General features: G+C 39.3%; 1 protein-coding gene across 3 annotated transcripts in view; it reads left to right on the forward strand.

Moving 5' to 3' along the window:
• Positions 1-27,909, forward strand: part of Gcn2 (eukaryotic translation initiation factor 2 alpha kinase Gcn2) — a 239,244-nt gene that overhangs the window by 176,136 nt on the left and 35,199 nt on the right. Inside the window, exon 26 of one of the 3 annotated variants that reach the window (XM_081730839.1) lies at positions 2,653-2,875. The exons of the other annotated variants lie outside the window; for them this stretch is intronic. Coding sequence (XP_081586965.1) covers positions 2,653-2,740 — 88 coding nt within the window. The 3' untranslated portion in view covers positions 2,741-2,875. Of the gene's footprint in view, positions 1-2,652; positions 2,876-27,909 lie in introns of those variants that run through there. 3 annotated transcript variants of the gene reach the window in all.

Raw genomic sequence — 27,909 nt, forward strand, 5'->3', positions numbered from 1 at the left:
ACAGTAAAAGTCTTTACATACTGAGTTCCTACCGGCATGGAAAATCTATAAAAGTCAGGGAATTCAGCTTACTCGTAAAAAGTCCTGGAAAATCCAGGGAATTTCATGAAAGGATGAGAAAAACTTTAAAATGTCAGGATATTTTAAATATATAATTTTACTTCTCAGAACTATTTTTTCCTGATCCAGCTATTTGGTTGGGGAAATTTTATTTTATATATAATTCTGGTAATGCGTGAATTCTGATCAGGAAAACCTGGAAATTCGGTGCTCACCAAATAAGTGGGAACCCTGACATAATTTTCTCTGTGAGACCCATATAATCTAGTTTAATGGATGAAAGGCCAAAAGAAAACATTTTCGATGTGAAAGAAGCTACTTCAGCTTAAAAAATACCCGAAAACCTGAAATCCATACTTCGCTTCTGGAACCCAGTTTGTAACAATAGATTTTGCTTAACGGCTTGAGCGATGCCCAGCTTAAGCAAAAATAATAGTTTGTTGGAAATTATTACACAAAGAGCTTAAAATAGTCGATTGATTTTTTTTCTTTCACATATCTGGAATCTAAAGTGTAAATTAATGAGCCTGTTTCAGCTCCACCAATGGCAGTCCGGCCTAATGTGGTGGAAGGCCAGGTCGGATAACAAACAAAGCTGGATACACCAGAGTTCTATAATTACTTAAAAACATACACATATATATTATTACCATTTCAGAGTTCTAGCATTAGCAGCACAGTTTTATTGGCGTGAAAAAAAATCAATGAAGTCTTTAATTTAGCTTTCCACAATTATACTCTTTAGTGCTTGGGGTTCCGGGTTCGATCCCAGCCCCCGCCAAGTGAACTTTGTGGTGGACAAACACCGTGTGCGTGGGTTTTCTCGGAGTTCTCCCACTTTCTTCATTCCACCATTTCATTATCACTCATCATCACCTCTCCTTTAGCCTAACCGGCATAATCGTGGGACGTAAAACTCAAAGATTTCATTTCATTTCAATTATACTCTTTAGGCTAAAGGAGGCGAATGATTAATAATTATGGAAGAATTAGTGGAATAATAATGTGGATGAAACGGTAGAACCCGAGAAAATCTATGGACACGATGTTGTCCAACATAAACTTACATGGCCTGGGATCGAACCTCTCGCGTTAGATGTAAGCACTATGTTCTTGGCGTGGTTACATGATCATCAGAGCCTATTGTATGTCTTCTTGCTGCATATAAGCAAAATTCTTCCTTATCACAACTTCCAATGTGTCAAGTAATGCGGTTTTCTTTCATGACCGCCACTCAACAATATCGTGATACATTATCAAGCTATGTAATGATAGCGGGATGTAGACGCTGTTTTGTAGTACATTAACTGCACATAGTCCTAGGTTGCAACTACTTGCCCTCCCCACATGTTCCTGGGTAATCTGGATATTCCAAAAGCTTAGATCATCATAATCGCGGTTTACATGGTCACTACTGCAATCCTTCATTAGTGGACCTAACCATACAACAAACCAGATTCTCGCTCTATTGACGCAGGGACTTCTCATAAACCATGCGAAAACGTCAGTCTTATCCTCTTCTATGACAAATGTTTGATCTTCCTTCGAATTCTCTGGACTTAGGGACTGTCATACCTCCTTTCTAGTTTGAATCTGGTCACGGTCAGTAATCCAGTCTTAGTGTTATCTTAAGTATTCGTGATTAGCTATGCAGCAAATAAATAACGTATTAAAATTCTACGATAGGTAAAACAAAGTACGGTAAAACTGTGAATGGATTGATTTACCATCGTTACTAACTATAGCTAAATAGAAGGTAAGACATATTTGTGGATCATGCTGCATAGTATTACAGTATTTCACGAAACTATTGACAAGTTTCCTACTATTCTATAAGAATATTAATACAGTATACTATAGTACAGAAATTGAGTTGATTTTGATTATATACATATAAAGAGAGAGAAATAAATAAGTAACAATTATTATCAAGTATAGAAAAAACTCAAATGGATTTATTTATTGATACTAAGAAAAAAGAATAAGTGTTCTACTTCTGTATTAGCTGAAGTCAAGCTTCCTGAGATTTGTATTTAGACTGGAGTGCACAACAAAACAAAATTATAGTTCATAAAATATTTCAAAATCAAGGAAGCTCATATGTGATAGCGTGAGGTGAAGTCATGAAATCCATGGGGAAAGAATGTCATGCTATGAATAATATACTGTAAAAAGTGGACATTGTATTGTACAAATAGTAATTTAGACTTATTTATTCTATGCTAAATACAGTTAATCAGCAGAAGTGTCAAATGTCTTCCGTTAACCACTGTTCTATTTATTTATAAACATTAAACAAATATGATAGAAGTTTAGTTTATTACTCCATTTACATTTATTTGCACAATATTGCTTTAATATCTATAGAGGAATTTTAGTTTTCTGTCTACTTTTCTTTTCTAGTTTTCTGTTTTTAAATGTTTACGTTTCGAAAATTATGGTTTTATCGTAAGAGCAACCTGTACTTGCTATTAGTACTCCTAGGCATTCTATAAATACTTAGAAAATACCTCGAATGTATTCCGTTTTATTAACTTACCGTTTTCTTCGTGATGTCGATTTGGATTATCCATTCCTAAATCGTATATCCAGTCGGTGGCTAGAGGATCTGCAGGAAGAAGAAAACCTTGGTCACACTCGCTGCAGTGGAGAGCTCCAAGCCATGAGCTTAACTCTGTAGGGTCTTGACAGCGTTCACAATAACATAGAAAATGTTTGGAGAAGAATAAATGTGCCCGGCGATCTGTTGTGCTCCATAAGGTGTCTGTGTAAGTGATAGTGATTCGATCTCCGGCGGGAATGTCAACTGCAGCTCGGATGATTAAACTTAAGTCCCGCTCAAAAGTCCGAAACGTGTTGGGGACGCAGCTGTGTTCAGGAAGACAAGCAACGGCGTACAGACCCTCTACGTTAGTTATGGGCATTCTGATCTCATAAGAATTTACTTCCAGTATTCCAATAACTTGACATATTTCCTCGTCTGTAAAGTCAGCAAGACAGAAACGGGAATGCAGCTGAGAAGAGAGTAGCATAGATCGTCGACGATGTGGTGCAGATTGTTTGCGTCTCTCCTTGTGTGCTTCCATAGTCATGAGCTGTTCCCACAAAGCTGGCGCCTGTTTTTTTAACATGAGGCAGCGAATAATTATTATACAGTCGTAAAGTGGATCTGGTTGAGTAGTGTCTTGTATGTTAACTCTTACACCTGTCCGTGAAGTAACTTCACATTCTGGTTGGTGTTGTAATGATAGTACACACTCTTCAGAGCACAGTGGCCAGCCACAACTTGGACAACAGAAGCTTCCATCGACTGGTCGGTAACAGCCTAAACACAGTGGAATGGAACCTGTCTGAAGCCCCACAGCTAATGGGGAAGCTTTAAAAACGATCTCTCCAGCTGAAAGGTTTCGTGCTGCTATCAAATGCCGTCCAATGTCCGGTGATTTTGCAACCTTATAGTGGAGCTCGCTTCCTAAGATGTCTGGCTTTCTGCCATAAAGGCAGAAATCGCATGTAGTCATCCTAAAAGTGAACAAGAGAAAAATATTATAGGTATGCATTTTTTATTGTCGAAATTTTTTTCTGTAAAATGTACTGTAAATACACTTCTTAAAAGTGAAAATCTTAATGTAATCCTGTCCTCTTGTTTGATGCGAGTCAGTACGTCAGAAGAATATCAATTAAAAGCGGATATAATGGTAACTTCAAGTATCAGGCACGATTATTATTATTATTATTATTATTATTATTATTATTATTATTATTATTATTATTATTATTATTATTATTATTATTATTATTATTATTCAGAATTACTGATGTTGTAAGGTTATTAAAATATGTTTTGTGTTTATCTATTCCAATTGTGTCACAGTGCTTTTAGGAATAATAGTTGTAGCCGAGGTAATGATTAGTCTATTAATCTTAATGTAACTGTCTGACATTTCCCTATCTTTTTGATTTCGTCTGTAGGTAATATTTACACTAAATAGTGTACGTATATTGTGAAAAAATGAAATGAAATCTTTGAGTTTTACATCTCACGGTTATGCCGACTAGACTAAACGGGACGGTGATTATGAGAAATGAATGCAATGTTGAAATGAAGAAAGTGAGAGGAAACGGGAGAACCCCGAGAAATCCCACGGACACGGTGTTTGTGTACCACAAATCCCACTTAGCGCAAGCTGGAATCGAACCAGAGACCACATGTGCCAGAAGTGAACGCTCTACCACTGAGCCAGCGTGCTACGTATATTGAGTCAGTGGCGCTGACACATCTATGAGAGTTGTCTTCAACCATTGTACTTATGATAGTATTGTCGGAGACTGTTACTGTTATTATTATTATTATTATTATTATTATTATTATTATTATTATTATTATTATTATTATTATTATTATTATTATTATTATTATTATTACCATCACACTTGCATTGCGTACATAATTTTCGCAGATTCAAACCTACTGGTAGCTCAACGTCTCTTGATACAAACACGGGTGGTAAGATTCATTTGATTTCATATTGTTAGTGCTGCATGAGAATGCAGGGCACAATATTTTGTTACTTTTTATTAAATAAAATCTTCAAGTTTCACGTCTCACGATCATGCCGGCTAGGCTAACCAGGGGACGGTGATAATGAGAAATGAATTAAATGGTGGAATGAAGAACTAGGAGGAAACGGGAGAACCCCGAGAAAATCCACGCACACTGTTTGTCCACCACAAAGCTCAATTGGCGCGACCTGGGATCGAACCAAGGACCCCAGATACCAGAGATGAACGCTGTACCACTGAGCCACCGCGGCTCTCGTTACTTTTTAGACAGGAACTGTGTTACAGTGGAGTTTCTACCAGAAAAAATTGATTATTATCGTTTATTTTGTAAGGTTTTGTTTAATGTTATCGTTTGTTTGGATACCATTATTATGGTTGAGACAGTAACAAACTACGAACAAATGTTTAGAAGACAATGCCAACATTATGCCTCGTTCGAAACCTTTAAAAGTATTTTGCACACGTATTAGAACTTAAATTCTTATACACTTAACTGTGGAAACTAGTGATTCGTTGTACGAGTGGATAATAAGTGGTTTGAATCACATCCATTCACTGCCACTACAAAAGAATTCCTTCTCACAAAGCATAAACTTGTGTAATCAGATAAAGTTGAAACCATTTGTTGTACGGCCGCTTAATTTGTCTTGCGATCTTGCCAACGTTCTAAGATCAAGATACATTCCGTTAACAACGTGCGTCGTACGAAGTTTCGTGGTCGCTTGTCAAGAATTTTGTGGACAAAGCTGGAGTTCTGCCATTTGTTTTCTTTTTAGGTTGTACTACTTAATTAATTGGGCAATGTCCGCTTGATCACAATTTACTTCATTCGTTGTATGCAGATTTGTTCTAAACCTTTTTTTAGTGTTATTCGGGAAAGTCAGGGAACTTTTACGTCAAATTCAATGGTTATTACTTAGTACTTTATCTACTTTAAAGACTGTGATAGTAATGTCTCAGTTACGTGTATTTTGCATGAACAACATTGACCTTAAGTCAAGATACCGTAATTGATAACAAGCTAAAGATTGTAATTTGAGGGAGCATTTTAAATGTTTTAATTGTAAAATTTTAAATAATAAAACAATGCTAAAAAATACAACTTTTTAGTAAGTACAGGGAGCACAGTGGGTCAATAATAGAGCGCTCACCCCTGGCGCGAGATCTCCTTAACTCTCAGTGCATATCCTTGGGACGTAAAACTTTTTTATTTTTTTAACACGAAGTTAATTATTGTTGAACAATATAGCAACAAAATGCATGATATTACAATTAAAAGTCGTACAGTTCAACATTGAGAAATTTATTTAAAGTACCGGAGATTTAAGATTACATACAGTATTTTATACTTAAGTATTCGAAAGTTATCTTAACTTTACACAGTGTTAAAAAGAAAGAAGTAATGAATAATTAAATGTTATTAATAGCATTAACGAAGATATAAAAAGTAAATGCAAGCCTCGGAATGCCAAAATCGAATCGAAATAATACAGTTTATATAAACTACTCCACACACCCATGAAAATTTCCATGTTCTCTGTCCAGAAGTCATCCGACTAAGGAAGAAAAATAATTGGTAAATGCATTTATTTCTGAAACTAATATGTACCAAGGTTAAGTCAATTTTAATCATATCTTAAAATTTCGTATAATATTGCAAATTTTAATAAATTTGCGAAACATTCAATCAATTTAATTTCAATCATTTGTATAGCTATTGCAATTGAAATATTTTTATCTGTTCTCGTAACTTGAGATACATAGGTTGGATAAAAATAGTGGCAACACTATTTTCACTTCAGAGGGATGGGTGTATCTCAGCACTATGAGATCTCCGTAGCTGATGAGGCAATGTAAGACGAGAAGTGTGGCGAGTGGTAACGGATGTGCGTTATTCAGTCAAAAGTAGCAGTGTTATGAAGTAGAGGAGGAAAGTGGAGCGCCATAATAATATGTTTCAAAGAGATTATCAATGTCCGTGGAGCAAGATTGAAATGACACGTGGGAGCAGTGCACAACAGTGTTTTTAGGTGCTTTGTGGAACGTGTGGTAATGCAGTGTTGTTGTATCGTACGGTGGCGCGATGGATGAAAGTGTTTCGTGAAGGTAGAGTTGCGATATAAGATCGCCTCTGTTCGAGATGATCCGCAACGGATAACAGCACAATTCAACTTCTTTCCTGGCTGCTGCATGTGGATCGACGAAGAGTTCCGCATGAGTCAGCGGCGCGGTGGGTGTGTGCCACAAAACAGTAGTAAACATTTTGCACAACATTCCTGGGTTCCGCAAAATTGCAGTGCGTTGAATATCGAATGAGATCACCGAGGTGCACAATAACATTGCTATGCATTTGCACAAGAATTGCTGAACTGCTACCGGAGGGAAGGTGAAGACTTCCTTGAAAGGATTGTCATTATGGACGAAATTTAGATTGGGTCGTATGAACTACGGTTGATGCCGCAACCTAATGAATGGGAACGTTCTGGTTCCCCTCGCCCTGGCTTACGATGTGCATGGTGTCACCTTGCACCAAGGGCAGACTAGTCATGGGTTGCAATCTCTGTTGCAATTTCTTGCGACAACACATTCGTCGTACACTCTTGCGAAAGGAGTGGCACGTTAGGACCTAGACTCCCGTTATCCTTCATGACAGTGCAGTTTCACACTGCTAACACTGTGATGAAAGTTCCTGTGTCAGTGGTAGTGAAAGATGTTGTAACATCTACCGTATTCACCTAATACAAGTCCGTGTGATTACGACTTTTTTTTTTTTTTTTTTTTTTTTTGCCAAAATGAAGAAACCACTTCATGGAAAGCTCTACGACACACGAGAAGCTATTATCCGTGCCATTTGGCGGTTCCTGCTGTGCATCGACAAAGATGAACGCGCTAACGGAATACGACGCCTTCTATACATATGGGAGAAGGTAACAGAGATGGGAAGCAATTGCATAAGAATAAGGAGTATAAGATATGTTGTTGTGTGCATAAAGCCAAGTACGAATTGCTAGAATGTTGCCATTACTTTTTATCCAACCCATATATACAAAGGCTGTCGCAGAGAAGGTAATACTAATCCCTGTATAGGAAAACAGCGACATCCATTGGTTAGCAAATATAGTAGGGTGAAAATTTGGTTCATTAGCTTCCGATTGAGACCAAAATGAGCGTAATCGGTCAAACAGTCGTGACTATGTAGTAAAAATACAAGCATGTACACGGACCTCTTCAAGAATCATTAAAATAAAACAAAAACTTACAAACCAAAACATTTTTATTCAGAATCAGCCATATCGAGTAAACGTACTTCTTTTTCAAAATAGGCACCATTGACAGCTAAGCAAGCGTCCATACGGTCTTGCCACTTCGTGCTGAATATCTGAAAATTCGTCGTCAGGTAGCGAACTGAAGAAAAGTTGCGCTGCGGTCATCATTTCTTTGTTCGTCATGAAATGACGACCGTATAAAGTGACATTTAAAAGTAGATTGCAAGGTCCGAACTATATACTGGATGCTGGAAAATGTCAGTTTTTCTCTGTCACATAATCCTGAAAACCCGCGCAGTATACGGGCGGGCGTTATCGTGGTGCAATATGGAGTTCCTCAAATGCTACCTCTCTTTTGCTACGTACAGACGCAGAGTCTCGATGACTCCTTTTTAGTACACTACATTCACCGTTTGCCCAGGAGGAACAATGTGTTTTGTACCCTACACCTCTTCGATCCTAAAATACAATTAGCATCACCTAATTTGCGCTCGTCTGTTGCCGCACTTCCTTCTTGCGAGTCCACTGTGACGACTTCCATGTGCGGCTTTCTTGTTTTGTAAGCGGGCCAAAGACATGGATCCATATTTCATCGACAGTTATGATTCGATTCAGAATGAGAGGATCATCTTCCATACCTCTCTTCCACTGGGTGCAAATATTCACATGCTGTTGCATCTGTTCTGCAGTAAGAAAATGCGGTACCCATGCGGAGCAAACCGTTATTTTCAAATGATCGTGCAAAATTCGGTGGACGGTGTCCTTCGATACGCCCAAATGTGCACTTTTAAGAGGGGAAGAGGAACGACTAGAAGTCCTTTATATCTAACAAAATTTACTTTAATAAGTACGAACTCTGCGTTTTCTTTCTTCTCTTCCCCCTAATTCTTGTAGGCTTCTGTATTTGACCCCCCTGATTACGTCACAGTGTATGTGAATATATCTATATCTGTTTCATTGCATTAGGTCTACTTTTTATTTTCGAGCGACAATAAGAGAAAAGAAAGTATGATAATTGTGAAAAAATAAATAAATTGAATTCGAGTTTTCAACGGATTTGCGTTTTATGGCTCCTACATACGGAAAGTTATGTTTTTCGGTGTCAGTCCCTCTGTTCGTCCGGATGTATATACGCTTACAGAGGCCATACCGCTCAAAGTATCCGGACCAGATTTTCAAATTTAAGGTATCGTTAGATCCTTCAGGTTTTTCTTTCGAATGTGTGTCCTCCGAAAAATAAGGCTAGTTTATTTGAGGGTGAAAATTAAGAAATGTGATTTTCTCGAACACAGCTCTAATGATTGTGTTCATACTTCACAAATAGACGTTTCATTAAAAGGCACTTTCACAAGGGCTAGTCTGTTCTTGGAGAATTCTTTTCTCACGATTTCCTAAGAAAAATATTAAATCTATTTTCTTAATTCAACAGAGGTTGGACAATAAAATCTAAAACTTTGCTAAAGTGTGAAAATCATACCTAGTATGGTGTGGGTCCTCCTTTTGCGTCCAAAACAGCTTGGATCCGACGTGGAATGGACGTATACAGCTCCTGAATCGTGGTATGTGGAATTTTGTATCAATGTTCCTCGAAAACATGCTCCAGTTTCTTAAGGGATGCTGGTGGAGGGTAATGAGACCGAACAAGCTTTTCTAATTTAGACCACAATGGCTCAATGATGTTCAGAGGGTGATTGTGGGACCCAGGGGAGGTGTGATAGCTCCTGGTCATGCTCTTCAAACCATGATTTCACCATTTTTGCAGCGTGATAGGGTGCCAAATCATCTTGGCAGATGCCATCACCATCAGGGAACAATATTTGGGCTATGGGTAGAACCTGGCCCCCCCAAAATGGCCTCATACGCCTTAGCATTCATCATTCCATGCAGGGCTATGATGGGACCTGCAGAAAATCACGATATCACTGCCCATGCTGTAACAGAACCACCCCCATGCTTTACAGTTGGGAGCAGACAGTCTGTATCATAGGCCTGCGACGGTGTTCTCCATACGTAAACACGACCTGTTGTTGGAAACAAGGTGAAGGTCGATTCATCGGATCACATTACGTGTTTCCACTGCTCATGAGTCCACGCCTTGTGGTCCTTCACCACTGGATACGCCTCTTCGCATTTACTGCTGTGACCAGGGGTTTGGCGATAGCTGCCCTGCCATAAATTTTCATTTTATGAAGTTCCCGTCGCACTGTTTTCGATGAAACCGGGTTCTGTAGGTCGGAATTGAGTTCAGAAGTAATTTTCATTGCAGTGGTCTTCTTTTTAGCTGCTGCAATCCCTTTTAATGCCCTCCGGCCCCTATCTGACAGAATTGTCTTTCGACCACTGTTGTGCTTTGCAGACGTCGTTTGCCTATAAATTATGTATGCCCTCGTGGCATTGGACACAGTGCCTTTCGATACCCCCACAATGTTCGCCACTGTTGCCACTGAGGCTCCAACCAGACGGGAACCAACGATCATGCCTCTTTGGAAGTCTGTCAGATCGCCCATTTTACCGCACCACTTTCACAGCACGACACTCACAGGTGAACTGGTTACTGCTGACGGAAGAGGAAGGTCCACATGACATATTATAAACAAACAAACAACAAAAAAAAAAAAAAACTATCGGCAACCGCAACACGTGTAGCATAGTGGCATAGTGGAGGCCAAACTTAGTTGTCCTGTATGAAGTGTTTTTAGATTTTTTTTGTCTACCCCTATATATATATATATAGATATAGATAGATATAGATATAGATACATAAATTAAAGTGATTATGTTTATGACTTAATTACTCTTGAACCACCTAACCGATCTCAATCAACTTTTCAACATAGATGAAGTTCGAGCCTGGGATGGCTTCTATCATTTCACTTCGATAGTGCAACTTGGGGGAGGGGCATACATATAAAAATGATGACTAATCCATAGTTTTCGGGGTTGCTGAGATGAACACTGACACTTTCGATGCCGTTTAAATCCAAATTCAGCCCCTATTAGTACTCCTAAGGGGGGATGGTGACATGTAAAAATAATTAAAAATGGCGTATATTAGTGTCGAATTCATAGTTTTTGTGGTCCCTAAGTTGATTGGTGACAGTTTTAGTGTACTTGATGTTCAAAATGAAACTTATTCTTCCCGTGCGGTGAACGGGCATTCTGCTAATATTTCATAAATGAATGTTTCATTAATAATCATAAATTATGACACAAGTTTTTTTTTTTTTTTTTAATGAAAAATTCCACAGGGAAACTTACTCTTAGGATTTATTTTTCATCAAAGTTTACCGAAAACGCTTATTATAGTTTTGTTCATATTTAATAAATAAATAGTTTTGTTGTTTCCTCAACAACTACAACATCACACGATTCAATTTAAGACATTGGAGTGAGAAAGTTTATTGTGACTAATAGTACCTTTTAATTGTTCGCAAATACGAAAGAGAAGGGCACGTGTGCAAAAGTATTCGAGAGTGACAGTTGTAGTTTGTCTTTAATTTAAGATAAAACCCTTGACGACCTTGCAGGTGACCAACCAATAAAACAATTTATAGTTAAGGAACAACGTAGAGAAGTTCGCAACACTGTGTGTGTATGTGTGTGTGCATTTGTGTTTTCAAGGAACTGCTCGCCACTGATGTCTTGTTGGATGTTAACCCTTGGCTAGAAGCCAATTGTGGCTCAGAATAGAACAGAAAGCTGATTGTTCACTAGCCACCGTTGTGACCGCCAACGAAGCACTAATTTAAACATTTCGGAAGATCATCTTCATAATCATAATGATATTTCGCTTATGTCCTTTCAAAAAGATGGGTCGCCTAGTTTTGTTAGTTTGCGAATTCTTGAATCCACTGTTTTTGTTGGTCCTGGATTAATATTCAGTTTCAAAAATTGTGTATTACATACCCACGAGACGTGTTAAACAATTGAAATGCTTAGAGGATAAAAGTGTTATGTAACAAATTCTACATTTCGGTAAAGTTGACTGTCACAACTATGTCTGTTAACATACACCCTTCATCGTTTCCAAATCTCTTCACTGGGATGTGGACTCACTAAATGGTGTGTTGTGTAGCATGAGTAACGTTTAACACTTGCATGAACCGCCAGAATTCAACGTTTCGAAAAGTGTGACATAACACCAGGGTTGGCTGGTTTAAACCAAGATGGTTTAAACCATGTATTAAAAAAAAAAAAAAAAAAAAAAAAAAAAAAAACTGGTTTAAACCAAGAAAAAGAAAAATGCGTTAAATCGCATGAACTTAATAATGACGTTTTTCACATATCAAACCATCTGCATTAGTATTATCTCCTTTTCACCTTGTAATCAATTCTCGGTCGAACCACGACCTTTCTTTGAAGTGTAAACCAAGTAGCGGTTCGGATGTCACTTTAAGCGAAAGTCTTCTTCTTACTTCAGTATTACATGAGAATGTCAAGCCTGAACACACGAAACGAAAGCAAATTGTATGCCTGAATGCCTGTTGTTTTATAAAGAAGCCAAGGTTGCTTAAATATATTGATAGAAATTGGCAGAATTTATCGACTGCCTATGTAACTTCCAACATTAGCTTGGATTGGACTTTCAGTTTTAATTTAATTTAATGATATCTACCTACTTAATTTGCAATTTAATACCTCAGTTTTAGGGTACTTATTATGATACGTTGACCATAAAATTTTACATGCCAAGCAATAACGGAATTTTTTCGTTATTGCTCTACACTTAAAGTAATAATAGAATTTTCCCAATGGCTAAGGTGGGAGTTTCCCGATTTATATAGGGTGAGTTCGCCAATAATCGACCGCCATCCAATAGTCGACCATTTTTGCTTACTATTGTGTGTATAAAATATATTTGATGGTCTTTTGGAGCGGAAAGTGATTCACGACAAAGCTTGCATCATATACCACCAATGACAATCATTGTTTCCTTCTCCCTTGGCCACCTGGTCGTCTTTCACCGATAAATTTCGACGTATCTGTAGAATTACGACTCAGGTGCACAGTTTACGACAGCGTGTAATGGGAATCTTGTGCACCTGTTGTTTTTCGCTTTTCTGGGGATATAGATAGTACGTGAGGTAAGAAATGTTTTTGTTACATAACTAAGTTATTTTAGAAGTTGTACAGTATAATTTGTCAATAACTGGAAAGTATTAAATGAAAAAATACATGTTAAAATGTGGTCGGAATTTGGCATTTTTTCTTTCCCATACAAACCAATTGTCGACCAAGGGTGGTCGATTATTGGATTATTAGAGAGTTCGCCAAATTGCTTCAAATTATTTACTGTTTGGTATTAAGGTATATTTTTCAACATGCATGTATAAAATTTTTGATTTCGTGACATATTCCAAAAATCGACCGCCTGTTTCTCGAGTTGGTCGACTATTGGAATATTTCTTGCCACCTGTCGACCGCACTGTTTCATACTATGTTTCACGTTTTGCTGACTGGAATTTGTTCAGTAACTTAGTTGAAAGTTTCTTGTTCTGGCGATCTACTATTTCAATGTGAAACCAGGATTTTTATCACGAAAACACGAAGCCCTCCTCGCTGGTCTAATGGGTAGCACCCGTGCCTTTGGTGCTCTATGTCCCGGGTTCAATTCCAAGCGAGAGAGCATAGAACGAATTGAAGCGGTCCGAATATTACTATAAACTGTAGGTCCACGTCTCTACATAGTCTCGATACTAAGAATGGACATTAAACCATAATAAACAAAGAAACAAGCAAACACACGAGAACAAGAAGGGTTTCCTGCACGTCTACCACGTCTCCCTCAATGAGAGAAATAATAATAATTTCTTGGAGGCATGTACCAGACACGTTGTGCAGTTCCTAGCCTGCTGGATTACGAATTGGGAATGGAGAGATGTGCGGGTTGAAACCCGAATGGCGGCCCTTCTGACAGGTTTCTTAGGGGTTTTGTCAGTTATACCAGGCGCATGTCATGATGTTACCTACATAATAGGCTCTGGCCGACACCTTCCCTCATCCTTCTCTCTCCCCTATCCCGTCCTGTGCCACAAATGCTTAAAGGGCAGAAATAAATTCAACAAAATTCAGGTAAGTGTTAACGTATGCTGCTTTGTAATAAAGTCCTGGGTTCAATTTTCCATGGGAATACAATTGGTTCGGAGCTCACGTTAAACTCTAGGTCTCACGTCCTTAGGACGTCATCATCATCCGATTAATGGCAATAAAAAATCCACGTAGAATTTTTAACGCGGATGAATCTTCTTTTCAGTTGTGCCCATCATCTGGAAACATTTTGGGACGAAAAGGCTGGAAGGTTCAAGATAAGGAAAAGGAAACCCTTACTTTTCTAGGAACATTTAGTACTTCGGGAGAAACCGTTGCTCCAATGATCGTTTATCCATACAAGTTGCGGGTACCCAGAGATATTGTGTCCAATATTCCCTCTTCGATTGTGATAGGACGTCCCGAATCTGGCTGGATGATTAGTGAGACATTCTTTGAGTGGGTCGCCAATGGTTTCAATAAATGGCTATTAGATCACGATGTACCTAAGCCTGTAATACTTTTCATCGATGGTCACAAAACTCACTTAACTTATGAAGTAAGCAAATTTTGTGACAACAACGAGATCATATTGTATGCCCTGTACCCTCATGCAACGCATATCTTGCAACCATGCGATGTATCCGTCTTTAAGGCGTTAAAAACAAATTGGAAATTCGTTGTTCGCAGCTATCTAACGGAACATAATTTATCTTCCATTACAAGAGTTCAGTTTGCACCACTTATTGCAGAGGTCCTAGCAACAGCAGCAACACCGTCAACAATAAAGAATGGATTTCGCAAATGTGGACTGTATCCTTTCAATCCGGACGCTGTTGACTACACAAAATGCATCAAGAGTGTATGCAAAAACATAGAGAGTACTTCCACTCAGCCAAACGTTAGTGAAGAAGATCTTCGTACTGCAAGAAAAGTTATTACTGTGTACAAGGATAAACTTCAAAAGGCTGCGGTTGACTTCAACGCAGTTCTTGAAGTTTTGAAACTTCCAGCAGAAAACCCGATGGACGAAGCACTACAAACTGATGATAAAAATGCCAACTTACCATTAAATGACGAAGTTGCAGTTGGTGAAATCCGTGTAGTTGATGACAACAATGAACACTTGCCTCAAGCTACTCTCGCTGTTGGAAAGGATTTACTAAATGATCTTCTCCAGTCATTGGCTGTTGAAGCCAATTCAAGTGCAACAACTGAAAACAGAGTGAATATAACACCTATTCTACCAACGAAACCTGAGGAATTCGACGCCATTGCAGCGCAAGAGAAAGAGGAAATCAGTATTGTGCCAAACAAAGAATCAGTTATGTCTGCTCCAACAACAGAATCAGAGTAGCCTTTAATTATTCTGAGAAAGGAAGCATCTATTCCAGAATTTGTGCCATCAAATGAGAAGAAAGGAAACACATAAACTACACTGAATGAAACTGAACCTATGAAGGATATTCAGCAAGATATTTATTCTCCCAAAGACCCTCTTACTGAAGCTCTGGTTTCTATACCAGAATCACAGCCAGAAACAATGGACATTGAAAGCGATGCTGTTACTGGACCAAGTGAATCAAGTCAGAAGAATATCGCAACAACACCTAAAACTATCAGACCAATATATATAACGCCAACTTTTAAAAAGCATCTGTTCTGGCCTAAGAGTCCAGTCAAAAAGCCTAAGAAAAAAGTAGAGAAGATACCGTTTGCAATTAGCTCAGAACAATATCACCGCGCACTGACTGCAAAACAAGAAGAACGGAAGAAACTAGAGGAGGAAAAGAAACGCAAAAGGGATGAAAGAACAGCAAAAAAGAGCAACAAACCGGATAAATCCATAGAAACGATCGAAGAAGATGACCACTGCTGTTGTAGAAGAACATCACAATAAAGATGTAATTGATTACGGCAATGGAACCATATGCGCAGGATGTGGAGTGATAATAAAAGATTTTGCTTTGGAAAGTGAGGATAAACCAGTGGGCTGCGATCAATGTGATAAATGGTTCCATCTTCGGTGTACCAATTTATCTGGCTATGCATGGGAAGAACTTGCAGATAAGCTGTTTCTGTGCGCAGATTGTACCATATAAATGATTTGAATAAACAATCAGGAACTAACTGTTATTACATGAAAAGATAACTCAATGTTCTCAAGTAAATCAAAACAGAAACCTAACACGGGAGAGAAACCTTATCATATATGAGACGATAACTCGACGTGCTGAAGTAACAAAGGAGAGAAATCTTATCATATATGAGAAGATAACTCGATGTGCTCAAGTAACACAGGAGAGAAACATATTTCACACAGGAGAAAAGTGAACACTTCGGATTTACTAAATTATTAGAGACTCGTACTTTGTTTAGGATTTGTAAAACCGTAATATAAGTGATAAGATAACGTGTGCATATAACGCAGGAGAGAAGTCTTGTTTCACGTGGAAGTTCTATTTAATATTCAAATCCATTATTCCAAATAAAGTAGCTATGTATCAAATCCTAATAGTGTGATTCTTTCATTTATAATCACTAAGGAGAAAACCTTATTGAAAATTAAATAAAATCTATATAATCGTTTTGTCAAGTTCAAATCTCGCGAATAATACAATTTCGAAATATCACCTAAGGCAATCAATTACTTCTACGTGATAGAAACGATAGAAATTGCGCGCGGTCGACTAATAGCTTGAATGCGGTCGACTACTGAGCGATGATGGTCGACAAGTGGGAATTTTGATGAGTTTTCGTAAAATGTATTTTTATAGCACTGCAAAACTTTAAAAGTAAGCAGTTAACACATGGCATGGTACAAAAGAACCCAAATAAAGCAAATAATTCACTTTTGTCAAATACTATGAAATCATCACGCTTTATAAGTGCTTAGAAGTAAGATTTTTCTTCAGCGGTCGACTATTGGCGAACTCACCCTATAATTCTATATAATGGTTTCAATTGTGCAACAGGGGGCGCGGTGGCTCAGTGGTAGAGCGTTCACCTCCGGTGCTTGGGGTCCCTGGTTCGATACCAGCTCGCACCGTGTGGACTTTGTGGTGGACAAACACCGTGGTCGTGGGTTTTCTCGGGGTTCTCCCGTTTCCTCCCACTTTCTTCATTTCACCATTTCATTCATTTCTCATAATCACCGTCTTCTTTAGCCTAACCGGCATAACCGTGGGAGGAAAAACTTAAAGATTTCGTTTCATTTTTAGATTGTGCAACTGTTTATCTTTTTGTCCTTCTGAAAGACTCTTGACAATTATATTAACAAGTATGTAAAGATCAGTACAACGTATTTTCCTTGTACTTATCTTCAGTATCAGGTGTCCTTCGTGAGTGAGTCGGGAGACTCATCGCATTTGTGGGCAATTACCCCCGGTTTCAAGTCCAAATGGAGAACAATTTCTCTCGGATTTAAGCCAAGAAGCGGTTTGAACTCCGCTTTAAGCTTATGTGACCCCTTCCAGCATAACGCCGTTGTTGCATAATAACACCACGACGAAGCAAAGTTATTTATGTTCATATGTATTATAAATACATAGAGTAAATTATTTAAACCCCAAAAAACTGGTTTAAGCCCAAAAAACCGGGTTTCAACCAAAAAAACGTGTTTTTTGGTTTTTTAAGTAAAAAACGGTTTTTGCCAACCCTGCATAACACCCAGGGGCGGATCCAGAAGGCGATTGCCCCCCCAAAGAAGAGGAAACTTTTATTTTATATATAAATAAAACCCATCCTAGAGGTTGGAGCTCTTAAAAGTAGCTCTAAGCAGCTCTATTACAACCCACCGCCCCCCTCAGAAGTCCGTCCTGGATCCGCCCGTGATAACACCTTCATCCTCTAACGAGGAAACGGTCTTAAGTGTAAACAACCGATTTGGCTGGGGTCCAGATATGTATTACGGGAGACCAAAGTAAGAGACACGTATTTTGGCGTTTGGGCCCACACGAAGAAATTTCCGAAATAAGGGGCCCCAAAGTGGCCCTACATGCTATAACTAGGAAGCGAATGACGTTACTTGTACACAACCGATTTGGCTGGGGTCCGGATATGTGTTACAGTAGACCAAAGTAGGAGACACGTATTTTGGCGTTTGGGCCCATACGCAGAAATTTCCGAAATACGGGACCCCAAAGTCACCCTACATGCTATAACTAGGAAACGAATGACGTTATTTGTACACAACCGATTTGGCTGGGGTCCGGATATATGTTACAGGACACTAAAGTAGGAGACACGTATTTTGGCGTTTGGGCCAATACGCAGAAATTTCCGAAATACGGGGCCCCAAAGTGGCCCTACATGCTATAACTAGGAAGCGAATGACGTTACTTGTACACAACCGATTTGCCTAGGGTCCGGATATGTGTTACGGAATACCAAAGATGGAGACACGTATTTTGGCGTTTGGGCCCATACGCAGAAATTTCCGAAATACGGGACCCCAAAGTCACCCTACATGCTATAACTAGGAAGCGAATGACGTTACTTGTACACAACCGATTTCGCTGGGGTCCGGATATGTGTTACGGAATACCAAAGATGGAGACACGTATTTTGGCGTTTGGGCCCATACGCAGAAATTTCCGAAATACGAGGCCCAAAAGTGGCCCTACATTCTATAACTAGGAAACGAATGACATTACTTGTACTCAACCGATTTGGCTGGGGTCCGGATATGTGTTACAGGAGACCAAAGTAGGAGACACGTATTTTGGCGTTTGGGCCCTTACGCAGAAATTTCCGAAATACATGGCCCCTAAGTGGCCCTACATGCTATAACTAGGAAGCGAATGACGTTATTTGTACACAACCGATTTGCCTGGGGTCCGGATATGTGTTACAGGAGACCAAAGTAGAAAACACATATTTTGGCGTTTGGGCCCATACGCAGAAATTTCCGAAATACGGGACCCCAAAGTCGCCCTACATGCTATAACTAGGAAGCGAATGACGTTATTTGTACACAACCGATGTGGCTGGGGTCCGGATATGTTACAGGAGACCAAAGTAGGAGATACGTATTTTGGCGTTTGGGCCCATACACAGAAATTTCCGAAATACGTTGCCCAAAAGTGGCCCTACATGCTATAACTAGGAAGCGAATGACGTTACTTGTACACAACCGATTTGGCTGGGGTCCGGATATGTGTTGCGGAAGACCAAAGTAGGAGACACGTATTTTGGCGTTTGGGTTCATACGCAGAAATTTCAGAAATACGGGACCCCAAAGTGGCCCTACATGCTATAACTAGGAAACGAATGACGTTATTTGTACACAACCGATTTGGCTGGGGTCCGGATATATGTTACAGGAGACTAAAGTAGGAGACACGTATTTTGGCGTTTGGGCCCATACGCAGAAATTTCCGAAATACGGGGCCCCAAAGTGGCCCTACATGCTATAACTAGGAAGCGAATGACGTTATTTGTACACAACCGATTTGGCTGGGGTCCGGATATGTGTTACGGAATACCAAAGATGGAGACACGTATTTTGGCGTTTGGGCCCATACGCAGAAATTTCCGAAATACGAGGCCCAAAAGTGGCCCTACATTCTATAACTAGGAAGCGAATGACGTTACTTGTACACAACCGATTTGGCTGGGGTCCGGATATGTGTTACAGGAGATCAAAGTAGGAGACACGTATTTTGGCATTTGGGCCCTTACGCAGAAATTTCCGAAATACGGGACCCCAAAGTCGCCCTACATGCTATAACTAGGAAGCGAATGACGTTATTTGTACACAACCGATGTGGCTGGGGTCCGGATATGTTACAGGAGTCCAAAGTAGGAGACACGTATTTTGGCGTTTGGGCCCATACACAGAAATTTCCGAAATACGGTGCCCAAAAGTGGCCCTACATGCTATAACTATGAAGCGAATGACGTTACTTGTACACAACCGATTTGGCCGGGGTCCGGATATGTGTTGCGGAAGGCCAAAGTAGGAGACACGTAATTTGGCGTTTGGGCCCATACGCAGAAATTTCAGAAATACTTGACCCCAAAGTGGCCCTACATGCTATAACTAGGAAGCGAATGACGTTACTTGTACACAACCGATTTGGCTGGGGGCCGGATATGGCTATTATAAGCCCAAGTCGAAGACACGTAGTTTTTCTTCCGACCAAACCTTACAGGGTGGTAAACTTTACCTCCGCCACTGTGCCCGGTTTCCTGACAACACACGCTGTATCGATTAAATATTAATGTTTACTCTCTTGCACAAAAGTGTACCCCCCGTTTTCCACGCATCCTAGCCAAAGAAATTCAAGCGAAAAAACGCAAACATTCTTTCGCTCCGTTGGCACCCTCGTGGTCAGCAGGTCTCCCCCGACAACTCGTGCTAGCAGAATATCTATTCAGAATTGCATGGGTACCAGATACGCCAACTTCATGGCCTTATTAAAAATCTAGCAATATCAGACCCTATACATTAGACATTCCTTTTTGTGGGACCTAACAACAAACGCAAGTCTCATACTTTTGGATATATTATAACATATTCCAACCCAAGCCAACATTGTGTATCAGTAACGTCATTCGCTTCCTAATTATCGCATGTAGGGCCACTTCGCGGCCACGTATTTCGGAAATTTCTGCGTATGGGCCCAAACGCCAAATTACGTGTCTCCTACCTTGTTGTCCCGTAACACACATCCGGACCCCAGCTAAATCGGTTGTGTACAAGTAACGTCATTCGCTTCCTAGTTATAGCATGTAGGTCCATTTTGGGGCCCCGTATTTCGGAAATTTCTGCGTATGGACCCAAACGCCAAAATACGTGTCTCCATCTTTGGTCTCCTGTAAAACATATCCGGACCCCAGCCAAATAACGTCATTCGCTTCGTAGTTATAGCATGTAGGGCCACTTTGGGGTCCCGTATTTCGGAAATTTCTGCGTATGGGCCCAAACGCCAAAATACGTGTCTCCTCCTTTGGTGTCCTGTAATACATATCCTGACCCCAGCCGAATCTGTTATGTACAAGTAACCTCATTCGCTTCCTAGTTATAGCATGTAGGGCCACTTTGGGGCCTCGTATTTCTTAAATTTCTGCGTATGGGCACAAACGCCAAAATACGTGTCTCCTACTTTGGTCTTCCGCAATAAATATCCGGACCTCAGCCAAATCGGTTGTGTACAAGTAACGTCATTCGCTTCCTAGTTATAGCATATAAGGCCACTTTGGGGCACCGTATTTCGGAAATTTCTGCGTATGGGCCCAAAGGCCAAAAAACGTGTCTCCTACTTTGGTCTCCTGTAACATATCCGGACCCCAGCCAAATCGGTTGTGTACAAGTAACGTCATTCGCTTCCTAGTTATAGCATGTAGGGCCACTTTGGGGGCCCGTATTTTGGAATATCTGCGTATGGGCCCAAACGCCAAAATACGTGTCTCCTACTTTGGTCTCCCGTAACACATATCCGGACCCCAGCCAAATCGGTTGTGTACAAGTAACGTCATTCGCTTCCTAGTTATAGCATGTAGGGCCACTTTGGGGCCCCGTATTTCGGAAATTTCTGCGTAGGGGCCAAAATACATGTATCCATCTTTGGTCTCCCGTAACACATATCGGGACCCCAGCCAAATCGGTTGTTTACACTTAAGACCGTTTCCTCGTAAGGGCATCAGTTATCTTGTTGATATGTTAAAGACTCATAATATGCTCTTTAGAACTGTTTAAGTTTTCTTTACTGAGAATTCAGTAGAAATAAATACAGTAAAACCTCTTAATAATCGACATCAATGGACAGATGGGACATCATTTCTCCGTAAATGAGAGGTGTATATACAGGGTAGCCCAAAATTAGGTATACAGTCCTGCATTGATCAAGTATAACATTCTAGCTTATATGTTTATTTGCTTCGGCTGTTCCGAGCTTAAGATATAAGTAAAAAGACAGAACGAATAATAAAGAAACTAAGTCTACCTGATGGATAACAATAAGAAATGATATAAAAATCAATCAGTTTATCAGTACTGGACTGTATACCTACTTTTGGGCCATCCTGTATTTTTATAAATATTGTATAGGCTATATCGAAATGATGTATACAATGTTCGAATTACTGGAAGTATGAGGGGAAAAAATCTTCCTCTGTAATGAAACAAAATTATCACTGGGGAATATGATTAGATGAGCGTGTAATACGAAATACCGGTATGTACCATATGTGTGATAATTTATTTTCAAGTACGTGACATCCTCCTGTAAAAATCCCTAAATAAGTACATATAACATTATGAATTACTGAGTATGTAGTTACAACTCACAAATCGTGATGGTTTATGAACTTCGTGGGGCAAATTCTGCAATATTTGACTGCCGTATATATTCTAAGGACACTTCTTTTTGTTCGAAATTTGCTTGTAACTGCTGGATCAATTGGATGTTTCATTGTCACATTGATTAAGAGCTTTCTTCTGTGCTAAACTGAGAATATGTCATGTCTTTTTGAAAAGTTACTAAATCGGTGAAGGGGAAAAAAGAACTGTCCTTGTCCGTAAAACATTTATTTATAAGGTATAAACAAAGTCGACTCTTGTCGTACTTAAGAAAATCTCCGTCCAAGAATAAAGCACCCTTCATGGATTTTTCCAGATAAATGCGTATACCACAGTATAGAGTTGTTAATGAAATATTGATGTATGAAACACAAATAAAATCCTTAGAACCGTTCTCGAGAAAATAGTATTTTTTAAAAAAATGCCCTTATTTTGGGGAAAAGAGAAAAAACTTAAGTTTAAATTTTGGTGCGGATGTTGAACGGTATGACTTCTAAGTGAATATGCATACATCGGGGACAGACATTCAAAATTAACTTTTTCAGCATATCATCATCATCATCATCATAGGCATTCTGCTATTATCGGCAGGTCCGTTGCCGCAACTGAGAAGCTTCCATGATCTACAGTCTTCCGCTAACCTCTTCGTTTTCACGTGTGCTTTTTCTGTTTTGATATCGTCCATTAATTGTGTCTTCTTCGTATCTCCCTCTCTTTTCTGCTACCATACCCTCCAGTACGTCCCTCATGATACAGCTCCAACTAGTTTCTCTTCTTAATAATAATTGTTCTTCTTCCACCAGCACTTCTAAGCCCCTCACATTCGTTTTCCGCTCAACTCAGCTAATTCTTTCTATTCTTCTCCACACTCACATTTCGAAAGCTTCCAGTCGTTTTTCATTATTTCTGATCCATACAGTACAATACTCCATACGAAACATTTTGTGAGTTTTTTCTCAACTCTGTATTCAAGGCCCCACAAAATAGTATTTTCTTCCTCCTAAAGGCTTCTTTCGCCATTCCTATCCTAACTCTTATTTCACATTCACACTTCATATCGTCATTAATAATACTACCCAGGTATCGAAAACTAGTCACCTGTTCTATTTTCTCCCCCCCTACTTCTATAGTTGACATCGACCGCTTCGTTCCAATAACCATGGATTTTGTCTTTCTAACATTTATTTTTATCCCATATTCTTCACAGACTTTCATCAAATTTTCAAACATGTTATTGACTGTCTGTTCAGATTCCACCACAAGTACCATTATCATCTGCAAACCGTATTCTACCAAATCATTCTACTTCATACTGAAATGCCATCTTCATTTTGTAGGATATTTTTCACTATCTCTTCTAGATAGATATTGAATATTGTTGGCGAGAGACAGCATCTCTGACGAACTCCCCTTGTAATTGCACTCTCCTCTGTCATTTTCTTCCCTATTCTAAGACTTAATTGTTGGTTTATATGTAAGTTTCTTACGAGTCTTCGATCTTTCCATTCCAACCTAATCTTCTTTAAAACTACCAAGAACAATTCGTAATTCACGCGGTCAAAACCCTTTTCTAGATCAATAAATACCACATACACGAGTTTCCCTTTTTCTATAAACCTTTCACCAATTACCCTTAATAATCCAATTGCATCTATTGTGCCTTTATTTCTTCTGAACCCGAACTGTTTCTCCTCAACTTTTTCATTAGTTCTTCCATACAACCTTCTGTAGGGGCCATGAAACGTGTAAATTCATTGAAATTTCCAATTCGACTTTTTCACAATCGCCGTACGTACTTTCTTCTACCTTATCATCGCTCGAAAGTTTTTTTTTTTTTTTTTTTTTAAGTAAATGAGGAAGAACAATTTTAAACCTTTAAATATAACCAAAGTACAAAGCTGTTTCAGGAGCGTCATTTAGGGAGGGCAGGAGGGGGCAATTGCCCCCCCCAAGAGTTTGAGGAATACATATACTTTAATCTATTGCTTACTAATATACTAGTACAAAACGTGAAAGTCTTATGTCGATGGTACTCTTGCCCCCCCCCCCAAGCGAAGTCTGAAATGACGCCCCTGTGCTGTTTACCCACAAGGATATCTGTTAGTACACTGGGAAAAGGGCAGCATGGTTTAGCTCTCATCAAAAAGCAGATAGCAGCACAACAGCTATTACAAGTGATTATGTTCAAATTTAGAAGATATATCCAATATTCGCTGCTTTATTATAAAATCTAGTTCCAGCACATTTACAATGGTCAGCGCCAAATCCTATGGATTAATTTCTAATGATCTACCTGTATGAATCATTAGAAATATGGGTACTTCATTTGCTACACAGGGGGCGTGGTGTCCAAACAGTAGAGCGCTCATCTCTGGTGCGAGAGGTCCATGGTTTGATCTCATGCTATGTGAGTTGTGGTGGGCAACGTCGTGTTAGTAGGATTTCTCAAGGTTCTCCTATTCTCTCCCACGTTATCATTCCACCAATTATTTCATAATCATTCACTTCCATTAATCATCCGTGTCATTTAGCCTGTCGGATGTAAGACTAGAGATTTCATTTCAATTCAGTTACTATGCAACCCTCATCTTTGGTCTAGTTCTAGCATTTGTGCCATTGGTCCGAGTTCGATTCCTTGCAGGAAACCATCGAACGTACCGCAGTGGCTCACACCCTACTTCATATTTTAGGTCTTCCTGGTCAATGGTAGAGCGTTCACCTCTGGTGTATGGGGTCCCTGGTTCGATCCCAGCTTGCGCCAAATGAACTTTTTGGTGGACAAACACCGTGTATGTGGGTTTCCTCGGAATTCTCCCGTTTCCTCCCACTTTCTTCCACCATTTCATTCATTTCTCATCATCACTGTCTCCTTTAGCCTAACCGCCATAACCGTAGGACGTAAAACTCATAGATTTCATAGCCCTCCTGTTCACAAAGGACGTATATACAAATCGGTTTCTGCATTTCCATAACTTTCAGTACACATAAACATTGCTAGCTGTAGTGGCTAGCGTACTCGCCTTTGGTGCATGTGATTCCGGGGAGAGCATTGGAATTTGAACGCATTACGGGGTTCGGATTCCACCTTAAACTGTAGGTTCACGTCTCATGTAGCCTCGGTTCTGGAAAGAAGTCTTAAAGAATAAACAAACATCAACAAAACGTAAGCACTGCTGGAATTTGTAACTTAAACGAATAGTACTGTATTTAAGCACGAAGTTTAAAATACTGTACATACTAAAAGTTGGTTGGTAGACTAGATTTTTAACGAGCTCCCTCGTGGCTAAGCAGCTAGCGTACGTGTAGGTTTGATGTGGGAGACTCGGGTTCAATCCCGGCAGAAGCTCATGTAGCTCTATTGGATCCCACATTAAGTTGTAGGTCCACATCTCAAATAGCCTCACTACTGAAAGGGACGCTAAAACTCAAATCAAATTAGATTCTTAACACACAAACTGGATCAGTTACAAAATAGTTATTTCGATTGTAAACAAACAGTTTGGCGTCCACTCAAAATTATAAGAGCCAAAACACATGCTGGCCTAGCAACAGCTGTAGTATATATTAGCAAAGCGAACAATCACAAGCTCTCTACCTCTGACATACTTTTATGTGTGAGTCAAAGCTGCTGCGAAGAATTCTTGTTCTTCATGCGTGAATCGCTGTTGTCCATTAAGTATCTCCAACTGAACAAAACATCGCCTCTCCTTTCGCTTCTACGTACCAGAGATTTTCGCAGTGAAAGTTGCATTAGATTCACCTGCTACCATGCTATCCTTCATGCAACACACAAGTTCATTTTTTTTCTGTTTCCCCTACCCAATGAGTTGGCAATAACTGTGACATAAAATGAGACAGATTTATTTGAATCAAGCGCTTCTTGAGTTCTCAAATGTACTATTTATTTATTTGAAGAAAAATAAAAATGGCAAGTAACACGCACGCGGTAAGTTACTCTCTCATTAATTTCCCTTTTCTTTCCTTTTTCCGCAAGTAAGGAAAGTAACAATTTGTTACATTCACTGCCTGAAGTTGGACAGTGCGTTTTGTCACGAGAGGTGCGTAATTCAGCGTTTCATTTCACCTTAGAAATTGCCTCTCTTTGTAGCCGCCAATTGGGAAGGAATTCGGCTTTCCGTCATATTAAGGAAACTGTGGTTATAGCACCCGGTTTTCATGTGCACGGTTTCACGTTGAAGGCCTGTATGGAGAGCGACACTTTTGATAATATTCCGAATAAGGGTTCGAATCTCGCTTCAACAACATTGGGATCATCTTTCGTAATTAGTTCCAAAGACACAAAACAAAAATCACGAATCATTATGATGTACATATATATAAACAAATTATTATTATTATTATTATTATTATTATTATTATTATTATTATTATTATTATTATTATTAAGATGTTCAAAACTAGAATCCAAATATTCACTGCTTTATAATAAAATCTACTTCCAACAACATTTAGACTACAGTAGTCGGGGTCAAAATCTCTGGTTTCACAAATAATTAGAAATATAGCTGCCTCATTTACTCCATAGGGGGACACGGTTGCTCAGTGGTAGAATGCTCTTCTCTGGATCGATCCAAGGCCAGTTGTGGCCACGGGTTGTCACGGGATTGTCCCGCCTCCTTCCACATCATCATTCCACCAATTATTTTGTAATAGTCATTTTCATTAGTCACCCGTTCTATAAGGTTTTCCATAATCTTCACCACTGGAGACTGGCCATATTCTGCACTATTTTTTAGACAAACGCAAATAATATTAAGATTTGTAATTCTATCAAGCATACTTAAAAACCTGTCTGTTTTTTCATCTGTAATAGGGCTTTCGTTGGATGCTGTACTTTCACTAGCGTGGTCAGAAATATGTAGTCAGTACATCCTTTTCCAATCCTATTTGCGACTTTCAAAATCAGAGTTTGCTATCTCTTAACCTAACTCCGTAATTGAATTCTGATGGTATATAAACATTACAAATTCTAGAATTTAAGCCCCCACTGGAATTCAAGCCCCAGAACCACGCGCATTAAGCATTCATTAAACCGAAAGCACCCATTTATCTTCCCTCCCTACTTCTTATGAATGATGCTTCTGGGTACAGGTGCATTCGAGTAGACTCAACTGATAATTATACGAAAGTTGGTTGCAGTTTAGCGCCTCATTTCAGCACCGTGACTATATAAGATATGAAACTAAGTTTAAGATGGAATCTGAACCACTGTAATGCGCTCTGTGCTCTCCCACCAGGAATCAGTCCCGGGACTCCGTGCACGAAAGGCGCACGTGCTAGCCACCAGACCAGCAGGGGGGACTCATGTGAATACTATTTCGTACTTTACTGAAATTATGTTTTAATAATAGAACCTAAGAAAGGAAGAAGCAAGGCAGAACTTTTACATAATCTCTTAGCCATCTAACTTTACGCTGGAAATAAGAATGTCCTTTTTAAGTAGTATTTACGTGCGAAAAGTGGTAATTTTCTTCAACACTATGAAAGTAAACTTAGTGCGTACTGAGGCACAGGATCTATGAATGTTTGTTACCAAACGCTTCCCGCAATTAATAGTTAACACTCAGTTCTACAATACTGGAAGAGAACTGATGTAGTGATAATCCAAATTATGTTTAATTACCATTTTTACTCAAATGTTTCTCAAAAAGAAAATTTCATAACAGA

Source organism: Thermobia domestica, chromosome 11 (assembly GCF_964235325.1).
Source record: "Thermobia domestica chromosome 11, izTheDome1.hap1.1, whole genome shotgun sequence".
Lineage (NCBI taxonomy): Eukaryota > Metazoa > Arthropoda > Insecta > Zygentoma > Lepismatidae > Thermobia > Thermobia domestica.